General features: G+C 43.4%; 1 protein-coding gene across 2 annotated transcripts in view; it reads left to right on the forward strand.

The window, feature by feature from the left end:
- Positions 1-16,268, forward strand: part of LOC115145414 (podocan-like) — a 40,993-nt gene that overhangs the window by 10,552 nt on the left and 14,173 nt on the right. For both annotated transcript variants that reach the window (XM_065003216.1, XM_065003215.1), the window contains exons 5-7: positions 11,405-11,469; positions 13,693-13,802; positions 14,098-14,254. In XM_065003216.1, coding sequence (XP_064859288.1) covers positions 11,405-11,469; positions 13,693-13,802; positions 14,098-14,254 — 332 coding nt within the window. The remainder of the gene's footprint in view (positions 1-11,404; positions 11,470-13,692; positions 13,803-14,097; positions 14,255-16,268) is intronic.

The raw sequence follows: 16,268 nt of genomic DNA on the forward strand, positions 1-16,268 counted from the left end.
TTTGTCTATTGTAAAGAGAATTACCCTGGGTTGTTCTGAACAGAATGAGTCTGTTTGTCTATTGTAAAGAGAATTACCCTGGGTTGTTCTGAACAGAATGAGTCTGTTTGTCTATTGTAAAGAGAATTACCCTGGGTTGTTCTGAACAGAATGAGTCTGTTTGTCTATTGTAAAGAGAATTACCCTGAGTTGTTCTGAACAGAATGAGTCTGTTTGTCTATTGTAAAGATAATTACCCTGGGTTATTCTGAACAGAATGAGTCTGTTTGTCTATTGTAAAGAGAATTACCCTGAGTTGTTCTGAACATAATGAGTCTGTTTGTCTATTGTAAAGAGAATTACCCTGGGTTATTCTGAACAGAATGAGTCTGTTTGTCTATTGTAAAGAGAATTACCCTGGGTTGTTCTTGACCTGCGCAAACTCCCTGTGCTTACCGGTGGGCTAGAGAGACCGGGCAGACACCGTGTTATGCTATGGAGCGCACGGTGTTTCCAGTGCGGGTGCATAGCCCGGTGCGGTTCATACCAGCCCTTCGTATTGGCCGGGCTAGAGTGGGCATCGAGCCAGGTAAGCTTGGGCAGGCTCGGTGCTCAAGAGCTCCAGGGCGCCTGCATGGTCCGGTCTATCCAGAGCCACCTCCACACACCAGTCCTCCGGTAGCAGCTCCCCGCACCAGGCTTCCTGTGCGTGTCCTCGATCCTGTAGCACCAGTTCCAGCACCACGCACCAGGCCTTCTGTGCGCCTCGCCTGTTCAGCACAGCCAGAGCCTTCCTTCCCTCCTGCGCTGTCGAAGTCTCCCGCCTGTTCAGCGCAGCCAGAGCCTGTCTCCTCTCCTGCGCTGTTGGAGTCTCCCGCCTGTTTAGCTCAGCCAGAGCCTTCCTCCTCTACAGCGCTGCCGGAGCCTCCCGCCTGTTCAGCGCAGCCAGCGCTTTCCTCCTCTCCTGCGCTGTCGGAGTCTCCCGCCTGTTCAGCGCAGCCAGAGCCTTCCTCCTCTACAGCGCTGCCGGAGCCTCCCGCCTGTTCAGCGCAGCCAGCGCTTTCCTCCTCTCCTGCGCTGTCGGAGTCTCCCGCCTGTTCAGCGCAGCCAGAGCCTTCCTCCTCTACAGCACTGCCGGAGCCTCCTGCCTGTTCGGAGCAGCCTGAGCTGCCAGTCTGCAGAGAGCTGTCAGTCTGCAAGGTGCTGTCAGTCTGCATGAAGCAGCCAGAGCTGTCAGTCTACAAAGAGCTGCCAGTCTGCAGGGAGCTGTCAGTCTGCAAGGAGCTGTCAGTTTGCAAGGAGCTGCCAGTCTGCAGGGTGCTGTCAGCCTGCATGGAGCAATCAGAGCTGTCAGTCTGCATGAAGCAGCCAGAGCTGCCAGTCTGCAAAGAGCTGCCAGTCTGCAAGGAGCTGTCAGCCTGCATGGAGCAGTCAGAGCTGTCAGTCTGCATAGAGCAGCTAGATCCGCCAGTCAGCCATGATCTTCTAGATCTGCCAGTCAACCAGTCTCTTCCAGATCTGCCTGTCAACCAGTCTCTTCCAGATCTGCCAGTCAACCAGAATCTTCCAGATCTGCTAGTCAACCAGAATCTTCCAGATCTGCTAGTCAACCAGAATCTTCCTGATCTGCTAGTCAACCTGAATCTTCCAGATCCGCCAGCCAGCCAGGATCTACCGGAGCCTACTACCTACCTGAGCTTCATCTCAGTACTGGGCTTCCTCTCAGTACTGGGCTTCCTCTCAGTACTGGGCTTCCTCTCAGTTCCGGGCTTCCCCTCAGTTCCGGGCTTCCCCTCAGTTCCGGGCTGCCCCTCAGTTCCGGGCTGCCCCTCAGTCCCGAGCTGCCCCTCAGTCCCGAGCTGCCCCTCAGTCCCGAGCTGCCCCTCAGTCCCGAGCTGCCTCAGTCCCGAGCTGCCCCTCAGTCCCGAGCTGATTGTTCCTGTCTCAGTGTAGTGTTCACCAGATAGGCTGTAATAAGTTTCACGTTCCGTTTGTTGTTTTCGTCTTTATAAGTTATTTCATGTATCGTTCCGTTTTTTCTTCATTAAAGAAACATGAGTAACCACCACGCTGCATTTCGGTCCGACTCTCTTTCGACAAACGAAGAACGACGTTACAGGTTATGCATTTCATATTTCTTCTGTAAGAAACATTTACATTTAGCCCTATCCATAGGCTAATTCCCATGAGTGTAAAGGGTTAAGGAAATACAGGCTGGCACCACATTACTACATTTAGCCCTATCCATAGGCTAATTCCCATGAGTGTAAAGGGTTAAGGAAATACAGGCTGGCACCACATTACTACAAGACAAAACAGCTCAATCAAGCAGGATGGTCTTGTAAGTATAAAAGCAAAGTTTGCTTTCATGTAAGTCTATATATGAGTACCTGTGACCAGCACACCACCACCTGCTGCCCAGCTGATTGGTTGGCATACTGTAAATTGAGAAATGTTATGACTAAACTTAACAAAAAGAAGAAGAAATTATATTTTCAAACAAAGATAAATGACATAAAACACTATGGAAAAAGACTTTGGAGTACTGTATCTTAAATAATATCATGGGAAGAAAATTAATCTCCATCGTTCATTGAAGTTGATGGGTAATTTATAACAAAACTTTTCGATATTGCTAATCATTTCAATTATTATTTTACTAATAAAGTGGAACGACTCAGAAGGGAAATTACAACATTGAACAATAATAATGAAATAATGAAAGAGAAGGATTGCTGTTTTGAATTAGGTCAAGTTAGTGTGGGCGAGAAGGAAAAACAATTGTTATGATGAGCCTAAAATAGTAAAGCACCCTTTGCTGGTTCTAACAGCCGCCTAATCAGTTTGCTGCCTATTCTTAGTAAACTGATGGAGAGAATTGTGTTTGACCGAATACAATGCTATTTTTTTCAGAAAACAAGTTAACTACTGACTTTCAACATGCATATGGAGAAGGGCACTCAACTTGTACTGCACTGACTCTGATGAGATTACTGATGATTGGTTAAAATACAAGGATAATAAGATGATGGTTGGAGCTGTATTGTTAGATTTCAGTGCAGCCTTTGATGTTATTGATCATAAATTGTTATTGGAAAATACTCACTTGCTATGGCTTTCACGTGGTTGGAGAGTTATTCATCCAATGGAACCCAGAGAGTGTTCTTCAATGGAAGCTTCTCTAACATCAGATATGTACAGTGAGGTGTCCCTCAGGGCAGTTGCCTTGGGCCGTTACTCTTCTCTATTTTTACAAATAATTTGCCACTGGTCTTTACACGAAGCTAGAATGACTATGTATGTGGATGATTCCACACTCTACATGTCCACACCCAAAGCCAGTGAGCTCAATGAAATTCTAAATAAGGAGTTTACAGTCAGTTCCAGAATGGGTGATTAATAATAAACTGGGCTTAAATACATCTAAAGCCTAAAGCATTGGATTTGGTTTATGACTTTCTCTAAGACCTACACCTCAACAGGAGTTATACATAAAGGGTGTGACCATTGAGCAAGTTGAGGAAAGTAAACTCCTAGGTATAATATTGGATTGACGAGAGATTAACCGGTTCTCCTAGTTTTTATGAGAATTATTACAGTATCCAAAATAACATGAATTCCCTTCCATCTCCAATAAAATTACATTAAAACTGATTAAAAAAACAAACATACGCACACACAGACACACACAGACACACACAGACACACACAGACACACACAGACACTCTCTGACACACACAGACACACACAGACACTCTCTGACACACACAGACACACACAGACACACACAGACACTCTCTGACACACACAGACACACACAGACACACACAGACACACACAGACACACACAGACACTCTCTGACACACACAGACACACACAGACACACACAGACACACACAGACACACACAGACACACACAGACACACACAGACACTCTCTGACACACACAGACACACACAGACACACACAGACACTCTCTGACACACACAGACACACACAGACACACACAGACACACACAGACACACACAGACACTCTCTGACACACACACACACACAGACACACACAGACACACACAGACACACACAGACACTCTCTGACACACAGACACACACAGACACACAGACACTCTCTGACACACACAGACACACACAGACACACACAGACACACACAGACACACACAGACACACACAGACACACACAGACACTCTCTGACACACACAGACACACACAGACACTCTCTGACACACACAGACACACACAGACACACACAGACACACACAGACACACACAGACACACACAGACACACAGACACTCTCTGACACACAGACACACACAGACACACACAGACACACAGACACACACAGACACTCTCTGACACACACAGACACACACAGACACACACAGACACTCTGACACACACAGACACACACAGACACACACAGACACACACACACTCTCTGACACACACAGACACACACAGACACACACAGACACACACAGACACACACAGACACTCTCTGACACACACAGACACACACAGACACTCTCTGACACACACAGACACACACAGACACACACAGACACACACAGACACACACAGACACTCTCTGACACACACAGACACACACAGACACACACAGACACTCTCAGACACACACAGACACACACAGACACTCTCTGACACACACAGACACACACAGACACACACAGACACTCTCTGACACACACAGACACACACAGACACACACAGACACACACAGACACACACAGACACTCTCTGACACACACAGACACACACAGACACTCTCTGACACACACAGACACACACAGACACTCTCTGACACACAGACACACACAGACACACACAGACACACACAGACACACACAGACACACACAGACACACACAGACACTCTCTGACACACACAGACACACACAGACACACACAGACACACACAGACACACACATCATTCTGCTGTTGTATTATTTGTATTATTTTTTGTTGTTGCATTATTTGTATATTGTTGTATTTAAAATTTGTGTGACATTACCGTCATTTTCCAGTCCATTTAAATGTTGATCTCCTTGTCTATTATTGTATCAGTGTTTTGTGTTTTTTTTTTGTGGACCCCAGGAAGAGTAGTTGCTGCAAAAGCTAATGGGGATCAAAAATAAACAAATAAGTTAGTGAATTCAACTAATGTAGATAAACAACCACATGTAAAAAAAAGTACATGGCCAATTGCAACCATCAAAGGCCACCAGTTGATCTCTCGTTACACCAAAGAAAAAGCTTGAAAGGGTAGTGGAATGGGATTAGTGTGGTGTGTGAAGAATCCAATCCTTAAACTTGTATGTGGTTAAAGTATTAATAAATCACATTATTGTGGGAACACCTCCTCTATATAAATTATATAAATATATAAATATATATATAAATATATATGTATAAATTAGACTGTTTGAGTTTGAAGTTTGAATCCTAAGCAACCTGCCAACACATTGTTTGAAGTACAATAGACCAATGAAGCTACTGTAGTAGGTCAAAGCTTTGTGCTGGAAAGCCTTGGTGGAGCATGGGTGGAGTAGGCATTGTGGTGCTCATGTGAATTTCCTTTATTTTTGCAAGTAAGGTACTAAATTATTAACCAGGAATAATTTAATATTGATATGAAAATGGATGCATTAGGCCTGCTTTGGGCCTACTTCACCAGCTCTGACACTCTTCGGATGTGGCAGGGCTTGCAAAATATTACGGACTACAAAGGGAAGCCCAGCCGCGAGCTGCCCAGTGACATGAGCCTACCAGACAAGCTAAATTACTTCTATGCCCGCTTTAAGGCAAGCAAAAACACTGAAACATGCATGAGAGCACCAGCTGTTCAGGAAGACAGTGTGATCACGTTCTCCACAGCCCGATGTGAGTAAGACCTTTAAACAGCTCAACATTCACAAGGCCACAGGGCCAGACTGATTACCAGGACGTGTACTCAGAGCATGCACTGGCAAGTGTCTTCAATGACATTTTCAACCTGTCCCTGACGGAGTTTGTAATAAATACATATTTCAAGCAGACCACCATAGTACCTGTGTCCAAGAACGCCAAGGTAACCTGCCATAATTATTGCTGACCCGTAGCACTCACGTCTGTAGCCATGAAGTGATTTGAAAGGCTGGTCATGACTCACATCAACACCGTCCTCCCAGAAACCCTAGATCCACTCCAATCGCATACCGCCCCACTGTGTGGCCAAGCATGACTCTAACACCACCATTAAGTTTGCCGACGACACAACGGTTGTAGGCTTGATCAACGACAACGATGAGACAGCCTATAGGGAGAAGGTCAGAGACCTGGCAGGGAGAACAACCTCTCCCTCAACGTGATCAAGACAATGGAGCTGATCGTGGACCACAGGAAAAGGAGGGCCGAGTACGCCCCCATTCACATCGATGGGGCTGTAGTAGAGCAGGACAAGAGCTTCAAGTTCCTTGGTGTTCACATCACCAACAAACTATCATGGTCCAAACACACCAAGACACTCATGATGAGGGCACGACAACACCCGTTCCCCCTCAGGAGACTGAAAAGATTTGTCATGGGTCCTGAGGTCATCAAAAAGTTATGCAGCTGCACCATCGAGAGCATCCTGACATATTGGTGTGGCTGGCTACCGGGTTAAGCGAGCTGTGTGTCAAGAAGCTATGCGCCATAGCAGGGTTGTGTTTCGGAAGACGCACGGCTCTCAACATTCGCCTCTACCGAGTCCGTAAGGGAGTTGCACCAATGGGAAAAGACTGCAACTACCGATTGGATATCACGAAATTGGGGAGAAAAATGGGGTTACGGGCTTGTAAGTAAGCATTTCACGGTAAGGTCTACACCAGTTGTATTCGGCGCATGTGACAAATGCAATTGGATTTGAGTTATTAATCTGGCTAAGAGACTGCCCACTGGGCACAGACCTCAATTCTAAATCTATTCCACGTAGGTTCAACGCAATTTCATTGAAATGACGTGGAAACAAAATTGATTCAACCAGTGTGTGGGTTCTAGTTCTTCTAGATCCACTCCATTAATAATGTATACCTAATTAAAAGGATGATTAACCATATGTGTTTTATTTTCTCTGCTGTCCAGGTCTATTCACTAAAACAAATCAGTCTGATCTTTATTTTCTCTGCTGTCCAGGTCTAGTCACTAAAACAAATCAGTCTGATCTTTATTTTCTCTGCTGTCCAGGTCTATTCACTAAAACAAATCACAAATCAGTCTGATCTTTATTTTCTCTGCTGTCCAGGTCTGATCTTTATTTTCTCTGCTGTCCAGGTCTACACTAAAACAAATCAGTCTGATCTTTATTTTCTCTGCTGTCCAGGTCTAGTCACTAAAACAAATCAGTCTGATCTTTATTTTCTCTGCTGTCCAGGTCTAGTCACTAAAACAAATCAGTCTGATCTTTATTTTCTCTGCTGTCCAGGTCTATTCACTAAAACAAATCAGTCTGATCTTTATTTTCTCTGCTGTCCAGGTCTTTATTTTCTCTGCTCAGGTCTAAAAAACAAATCAGTCTGATCTTTATTTTCTCTGCTGTCCAGGTCTATTCACTAAAACAAATCAGTCTGATCTTTATTTTCTCTGCTGTCCAGGTCTATTCACTAAAACAAATCAGTCTGATCTTTATTTTCTCTGCTGTCCAGGTCTAGTCACTAAAACAAATCAGTCTGATCTTTATTTTCTCTGCTGTCCAGGTCTATTCACTAAAACAAATCAGTCTGATCTTTATTTTCTCTGCTGTCCAGGTCTATTCACTAAAACAAATCAGTCTGATCTTTATTTTCTCTGCTGTCCAGGTCTATTCACTAAAACAAATCAGTCTGATCTTTATTTTCTCTGCTGTCCAGGTCTAGTCACTAAAACAAATCAGTCTGATCTTTATTTTCTCTGCTGTCCAGGTCTATTCACTAAAACAAATCAGTCTGATCTTTATTTTCTCTGCTGTCCAGGTCTATTCACTAAAACAAATCAGTCTGATCTTTATTTTCTCTGCTGTCCAGGTCTAGTCACTAAAACAAATCAGTCTGATCTTTATTTTCTCTGCTGTCCAGGTCTATTCACTAAAACAAATCAGTCTGATCTTTATTTTCTCTGCTGTCCAGGTCTATTCACTAAAACAAATCAGTCTGATCTTTATTTTCTCTGCTGTCCAGGTCTATTCACTAAAACAAATCAGTCTGATCTTTATTTTCTCTGCTGTCCAGGTCTATTCACTAAAACAAATCAGTCTGATCTTTATTTTCTCTGCTGTCCAGGTCTAGTCACTAAAACAAATCAGTCTGATCTTTATTTTCTCTGCTGTCCAGGTCTATTCACTAAAACAAATCAGTCTGATCTTTATTTTCTCTGCTGTCCAGGTCTATTCACTAAAACAAATCAGTCTGATCTTTATTTTCTCTGCTGTCCAGGTCTAGTCACTAAAACAAATCAGTCTGATCTTTATTTTCTCTGCTGTCCAGGTCTATTCACTAAAACAAATCAGTCTGATCTTTATTTTCTCTGCTGTCCAGGTCTATTCACTAAAACAAATCAGTCTGATCTTTATTTTCTCTGCTGTCCAGGTCTAGTCACTAAAACAAATCAGTCTGATCTTTATTTTCTCTGCTGTCCAGGTCTAGTCACTAAAACAAATCAGTCTGATCTTTATTTTCTCTGCTGTCCAGGTCTAGTCACTAAAACAAATCAGTCTGATCTTTATTTTCTCTGCTGTCCAGGTCTATTCACTAAAACAAATCAGTCTGATCTTTATTTTCTCTGCTGTCCAGGTCTAGTCACTAAAACAAATCAGTCTGATCTTTATTTTCTCTGCTGTCCAGGTCTATTCACTAAAACAAATCAGTCTGATCTTTATTTTCTCTGCTGTCCAGGTCTATTCACTAAAACAAATCAGTCTGATCTTTATTTTCTCTGCTGTCCAGGTCTATTCACTAAAACAAATCAGTCTGATCTTTATTTTCTCTGCTGTCCAGGTCTAGTCACTAAAACAAATCAGTCTGATTTTATTTAAAACAAATCAGTCTGATCTTTATTTTCTCTGCTGTCCAGGTCTAGTCACTAAAACAAATCAGTCTGATCTTTATTTTCTGTGTTGTATACAGTGTCTTGCGAAAGTATTCGCCCCCCTTGAACTTTGCGACCTTTTGCCACATTTCAGGCTTCAAACATAAAGATATAAAACTGTATTTTTTTGTGAAGAATCAACAACAAATGGGACACAATCATGAAGTGGAACGACATTTATTGGATATTTCAAACTTTTTTAACAAATCAAAAACTGAAAAATTGGGCGTGCAAAATTATTCAGCCCCTTTACTTTCAGTGCAGCAAACTCTCTCCAGAAGTTCAGTGAGGATCTCTGAATGATCCAATGTTGACCTAAATGACTAATGATGATAAATACAATCCACCTGTGTGTAATCAAGTCTCCGTATAAATGCACCTGCACTGTAATAGTCTCAGAGGTCCGTTAAGAGCGCAGAGAGCATCATGAAGAACAAGGAACACACCAGGCAGGTCCGAGATACTGTTGTGAAGAAGTTTAAAGCCGGATTTGGATACAAAAAGATTTCCCAAGCTTTAAACATCCCAAGGAGCACTTTGCAAGCGATAATATTGAAATGGAAGGAGTATCAGACCACTGCAAATCTACCAAGACCTGGCCGTCCCTCTAAACTTTCAGCTCATACAAGGAGAAGACTGATCAGAGATGCAGCCAAGAGGCCCATGATCACTCTGGATGAACTGCAGAGATCTACAGCTGAGGTGGGACACTCTGTCCATAGGACAACAATCAGCCGTATATTGCACAAATCTGGCCTTTATGGAAGAGTGGCAAGAAGAAAGCCATTTCTTAAAGATATCCATAAAAAGTGTTGTTTAAAGTTTTTCCACAAGCCACCTGGGAGACACACCAAACATGTGGAAGAAGGTGCTCTGGTCAGATGAAACCAAAATTGAACTTTTTGGCAACAATGCAAAACGTTATGTTTGGCGTAAAAGCAACACAGCTCATCACCCTGAACACACCATCCCCACTGTCAAACATGGTGGTGGCAGCATCATGGTTTGGGCCTGCTTTTCTTCAGCAGGGACAGGGAAGATGGTTAAAATTGATGGGAAGATGGATGGAGCCAAATACAGGACCATTCTGGAAGAAAACCTGATGGAGTCTGCAAAAGACCTGAGACTGGGACGGAGATTTGTCTTCCAACAAGACAATGATCCAAAACATAAAGCAAAATCTACAATGGAATGGTTCAAAAATAAACATATCCAGGTGTTAGAATGGCCAAGTCAAAGTCCAGACCTGAATCCAATCGAGAATCTGTGGAAAGAACTGAAAACTGCTGTTCACAAATGCTCTCCATCCAACCTCACTGAGCTCGAGCTGTTTTGCAAGGAGGAATGGGAAAAAATGTCAGTCTCTCGATGTACAAAACAGATAGAGACATACCCCAAGCGACTTACAGCTGTAATCGCAGCAAAAGGTGGCGCTACAATGTATTAATTTAAGGGGGCTGAATAATTTTGCACGCCCAATTTTTCAGTTTTTGATTTGTTAAAAAAGTTTGAAATATCCAATAAATGTCGTTCCACTTCATGATTGTGTCCCACTTGTTGTTGATTCTTCACCAAAAAATACAGTTTTATATCTTTATGTTTGAAGCCTGAAATGTGGCAAAAGGTCGCAAAGTTCAAGGGGGCCGAATACTTTCGCAAGACACTGTATGTTTTTAGTCTGAATAACATTTTCCATGTTCTATTTTTCTTGTGTGTCTGTGTGTGTTTGTGTGTGTCTGTGTGTGTCTGTGTGTGTCTGTGTGTGTTTGTGTGTGTCTGTGTGTGTCTGTGTGTGTCTGTGTGTGTCTGTGTGTGTCTGTGTGTGTTTGTGTGTGTCTGTGTCTGTCTGTGTGTGTCTGTGTGTGTCTGTGTGTGTCTGTGTGTGTCTGTGTGTGTTTGTGTGTGTCTGTGTGTGTTGTGTGTCTGTCTGTGTGTGTCTTCTGTGTGTGTTGTGTGTGTCTGTGTGTGTTTGTGTCTGTCTGTGTGTGTGTGTTGTGTGTGTCTGTGTGTGTCTTGTGTGTGTCTGTGTGTGTCTGTGTGTGTTTGTGTGTGTCTGTGTGTGTCTGTGTGTGTCTGTGTGTGTGTTTGTGTGTGTCTGTGTGTGTCTGTGTGTGTTTGTGTGTGTCTGTGTGTGTCTGTGTGTGTTTGTGTCTGTCTGTGTGTGTTTGTGTCTGTCTGTGTGTGTCTGTGTGTGTCTGTGTGTGTCTGTGTGTGTTTGTGTGTGTCTGTGTCTGTCTGTGTGTGTCTGTGTGTGTTTGTGTGTGTCTGTGTGTGTCTGTGTGTGTCTGTGTGTGTATTCAGGCCTTGAAGATGAAGGATTTACAGTGCTGGAACAACTGAGTTACTTGTACTTGGCCAATAACAAGGTGATTAATTCTAAACACAGCCGTAAACATAGACTTTACACATTCAACAAAACAACACATCACGATTCCTCCGTCATTGCGACATAACATGAACAAGGGGAATATGGTTCCATGTAATCATTCTTCAGTACATGTTTTCATTTGTGGTAGTCATTAATATATTATCAGGTCTCCCAGGAGTGAGTAGCGTACAGTATAGTGTGCTGTGCTCATTAAAAGTACTGCTAGGTCATCATGGAGCTCTCTGAAGCCATCTTCACACCTTTATTTGTTCTACTCCTATTGGAATCCTAATTTTAAAAACATGATGGTCTTAAGGTTGAGACAACCAAAGTCCTGCATCCACAAGAATTCAGCCATACAGATATGTAATAATTCAGGCTAAAGCCATAACGTAGTGTCTCTCTTCAAAGAGTAATTGTTTTCTGAACTAAACTGCAAAATAACCAAATGGCTGAAAGAAGTCAAAGAACCATCAGAAAATGTAACTTATAAACTGTATGTGTGCCATTCAGAGGGTGAAAGGTCAAGACAAAATATTGAAGTGCCTTTGAACGGGGTATGGTAGTAGGTGCCAGCCGCACTGGTTTGAGTGTGTCAAGAAATGCAACATGGCTGGGTTTTTCATGCTCAACAGTTTCCCGTGTGTATAGAATGGTCCACTAACACAATCAATGGGGGCCCCGTTCTGTAATTCAACCACTACAGTTTTAGATAGCTGGCTGCTAGACAAACTTACCAGTCAACATGGGCTAATTTAGTGACTGTCAGTGACTGACATAACAAAAGGAAAACTGCTGATGCACAACCAAATTTTCGAAATTGCACCTTGTGTATTATACTATTGTAACTCTCAACAGTACGTTTTTTAAATTTGATTTCTTATTTCACCTTTATTTAACCAGAGGCTAGTTGAGAACAAGTTCTCCTTTGCAACTGCGACCTGGCCAAGATAAAGCATAGCAATTCGACACATACAACAACACAGAGTTACACATGGAATAAACAAAACATAGTCAATAATACAGTAGAACAAAAGAAAACAAAAAGTCTATGTACAGTGAGTGTAAAACGAGGTAAGATAAGGGAGTTAAGGCAATAAATAGGCCATGGTGGCAAAGTCATTACAATATAGCAATTAAACACTGGAATGGTAGATGTGCAGAAGATGAATGTGCAAGTAGAGATACTGGGGTGCAAAGGAGCAAGATAAATAAATAAATAAATACAGTATGGGGATGAGGTAGATAGATGGGCTGTTTACAGATGGGCTGTGTACAGGTGCAGTGATCTGTGAGCTGCTCTGACAGCTGGTGCTTAAAGCTAGTGAGGGAGATATGAGTCTCCAGCTTCAGAGATTTTTGCAGTTCGTTCCAGTCGTCGAGACCCCGACATGTATTTTTTTGTTCTATAATTAACATTTTCCCTCTCCTTCCCTACTTGGATCTTAAAACTTGGATCTCTTACTCTTGCGTCAGAGTACAATTCTGTGTGAAATTGATATTATTTTCTATTTTATTTTGTTATGATGCTGTATCCTTGCCAGCCGTGCTGCTGTTGCCAGCAGGAGAGGTGGCAGACAGTGAACCAAGCTTCAAAGACCCATTTTACTTTAATCCATAAACCATGTTGAAAAGGGGACAGATAGAGTATGATGCTATGTACACTCTTAGGGAAAAAAGGTGCTATCTAGAACCTAAAAGGGTTCTTATGAGAACCCTTTGAAGAACACTTGTTGGTTCCAGGTAGAACCCATTTGGTTCCAAGTAGAGCCATTTTGGGTTAAATGTAGAACCCTTTCCACGGAGGTTATATCTGGAACCAAAATGGTTCTACCTGGAACCAAAAAGAGTTGTTCTTGGAACCAAAAAGGGTTCTCCTATACGGCCAGCCAAATAACCCTTTTGAAACCAAGAGTGTCAAGTTAAGCTCACTACCACTGTAGTAGTTTCTCCTATTTCTCCTGTCATAGCCATTTCAAGCAATGCAGAATCTCCCTCTTGGCATCATTTGGGAGGGAAACAGGTATGAAATGTACTGAAGTGTTCATTTGTTTTGACTCAATGTTCCAAGGCCAATTGAGAATGATTGTCTGTGTGGCGTAAATTACCCCTCACTGCCAGCACATACAGGTCATTTTGTGGTCAGTACAACAGGAGAAAACAAAAGAAGAGAGTAACATAATATCTCTCTCTCTCTTTCCCTCTGTTTTTCCCCTCCCAGCTCACCACAGCACCCAAACACTTGCCTCCCTCACTGGTCAGTGCTGATTTCGCCGCTAATTTGCTCACGAAGATCTACCCGTACACATTTGGGCAGAAGCCAGGATTGAAGTAAGCGGTCAAAGTCTGTGTGTGTGTGTGTGTGTGTGTGTGTGTGTGTGTGTGTGTGTGTGTGTGTGTGAGAGAGGGTGGGTGGGTGGGTGGGTGGGCAGGTAGGTAGTTGGTTGGGCATAGGAGGATTACATTTTCACAGTAGAAAGGTCTTATGTTGCTGTAGGTGTTATATTGCATTTAATTACTTTGCTTCATTCATAAAATAAAACAAATCACCCAACGCTTATCTTTCCCCTTTGCTCCACTCCAGACCACTAATCTCATGCATACCCCCATGTCCTAACCACCCCAGGTCAGTGTATCTCCATGACAACAAGCTGACAGACGCAGGGCTACCTGAGAACATGTTGAATGGTTCTGACAGCCTGGAGGTTCTCATCTTGTCCAGTAACTTCCTCCGCTACGTCCCTGGGAGCCTGCCCTCTTCCATCTACCGCCTCCATCTGAAGGTGAGCAGCTACAGCCCTCACACAATAACAACCTATCCTGAGAGCTCACTCCCCACCCTCACACAATAACAACCTATCCTGAGAGCTCACTCCTCCATCTGAAGGTGAGTAGCTACAGCCCTCACACAATAACAACCTATCCTGAGAGCTCACTCCTCCATCTGAAGGTGAGCAGCTACAGCCCTCACACAATAACAACCTATCCTGAGAGCTCACTCCCCACCCTCACACAATAACAACCTATCCTGAGAGCTCACTCCCCACCCTCACACAATAACAACCTATCCTGAGAGCTCACTCCTCACCCTCACACAATAACAACCTATCCTGAGAGCTCACTCCCCACCCTCACACAATAACAACCTATCCTGAGAGCTCACTCCTCACCCTCACACAATAACAACCTATCCTGAGAGCTCACTCCCCACCCTCACACAATAACAACCTATCCTGAGAGCTCACTCCTCACCCTCACACAATAACAACCTATCCTGAGAGCTCACTCCCCACCCTCACACAATAACAACCTGAGAGCTCACTCCCCACCCTCACACAATAACAACCTGAGAGCTCACTCCCCACCCTCACACAATAACAACCTATCCTGAGAGCTCACTCCCCATTCATACGGCCAAGTTCATCTCTAAAAGTACAGAAGTTTGTGTCCGTTAGGCCTATGGATTTTTTATTTTATTAGCACGAATTAGATTGAGCAATAAAAGCCCCATCCGTGGTCTTCTTAGATTAAACTTGTTTTTGACAGTATGGAGCACAATACCACAGAGTAGTTTAGAAGGTAACTCCCTCAAACCTTTATTCCATAGGCTGGGATCCGAACTATGCAGTTGTTGCAAGAGCACATTTTTCACTGGTCGCAAAAACAATGATTGATAGGCATCTTAAACTTCTTCAATTAAACTATTATTTAGTTCAAATACACATACAGTGCTGTGAAAAAGAATGAGCCCTTTGTCACATTTTCTCTACCTTTACATATCTTTGAACTTTTGAATGTTATCAGATCTTCAACCTAAACCTAATATAACATAAAGGGAACCTGAGTGAGCAAATAACACAACAATTACATACTTATTTCATATATTTCATAAACAAAGTTACGCAACACCCAATGCCCATTGTGTGAAAAAGTAATTGCGCCCTTACACTCAATAACTGGTTGTGCCACCTTTTGCTGCAATGACTCCAACGAGACACTTCCTGTAGTTATTGATCAGCCTCTCACGTCGCTGTGGAGGAATGTTGGCCCACTCTTCCATGCAAAACTGCTTTAACTCAGCGACTGCTCGTTTCAAGTCTTCCAAGTGGGGTTAGGTCTGGACTATAACCAGGTATTGAGTGTAAGGGGGCAAGTCTTCCAAGTGGGGTTAGGTCTGGACTTTAACCAGGTATTGAGTGTAAGGGGGCAAGTCTTCCAAGTGGGGTTAGGTCTGGACTTTAACCAGGTATTGAGTGTAAGGGGGCAAGTCTTCCAAGTGGGGTTAGGTCTGGACTTTAACCAGGTATTGAGTGTAAGGGGGCAAGTATTCCAAGTGGGGTTAGGTCTGGACTATAACCAGGTATTGAGTGTAAGGGGGCAAGTCTTCCAAGTGGGGTTAGGTCTGGACTTTAACCAGGTATTGAGTGTAAGGGGGCAAGTCTTCCAAGTGGGGTTAGGTCTGGACTTTAACCAGGTATTGAGTGTAAGGGGGCAAGTCTTCCAAGTGGGGTTAGGTCTGGACTTTAACCAGGTATTGAGTGTAAGGGGGCAAGTCTTCCAAGTGGGGTTAGGTCTGGACTATAACCAGGTATTGAGTGTAAGGGGGCAAGTCTTTCAAGTGGGGTTAGGTCTGGACTTTAACCAGGTATTGAGTGTAAGGGGGCAAGTCTTCCAAGTGGGTTTAGGTCTGGACTATAACCAGGTATTGAGTGTAAGGGGGCAAGTCTTCCAAGTGGGGTTAGGTCTGGACTATAACCAGGTATTGAGTGTAAGGGGGCAAGTCTTCCAAGTGGGGTT

The sequence above is a fragment of the Oncorhynchus nerka genome, linkage group LG17 (genome assembly GCF_034236695.1).
Source record: "Oncorhynchus nerka isolate Pitt River linkage group LG17, Oner_Uvic_2.0, whole genome shotgun sequence".
Taxonomy (NCBI): domain Eukaryota; kingdom Metazoa; phylum Chordata; class Actinopteri; order Salmoniformes; family Salmonidae; genus Oncorhynchus; species Oncorhynchus nerka.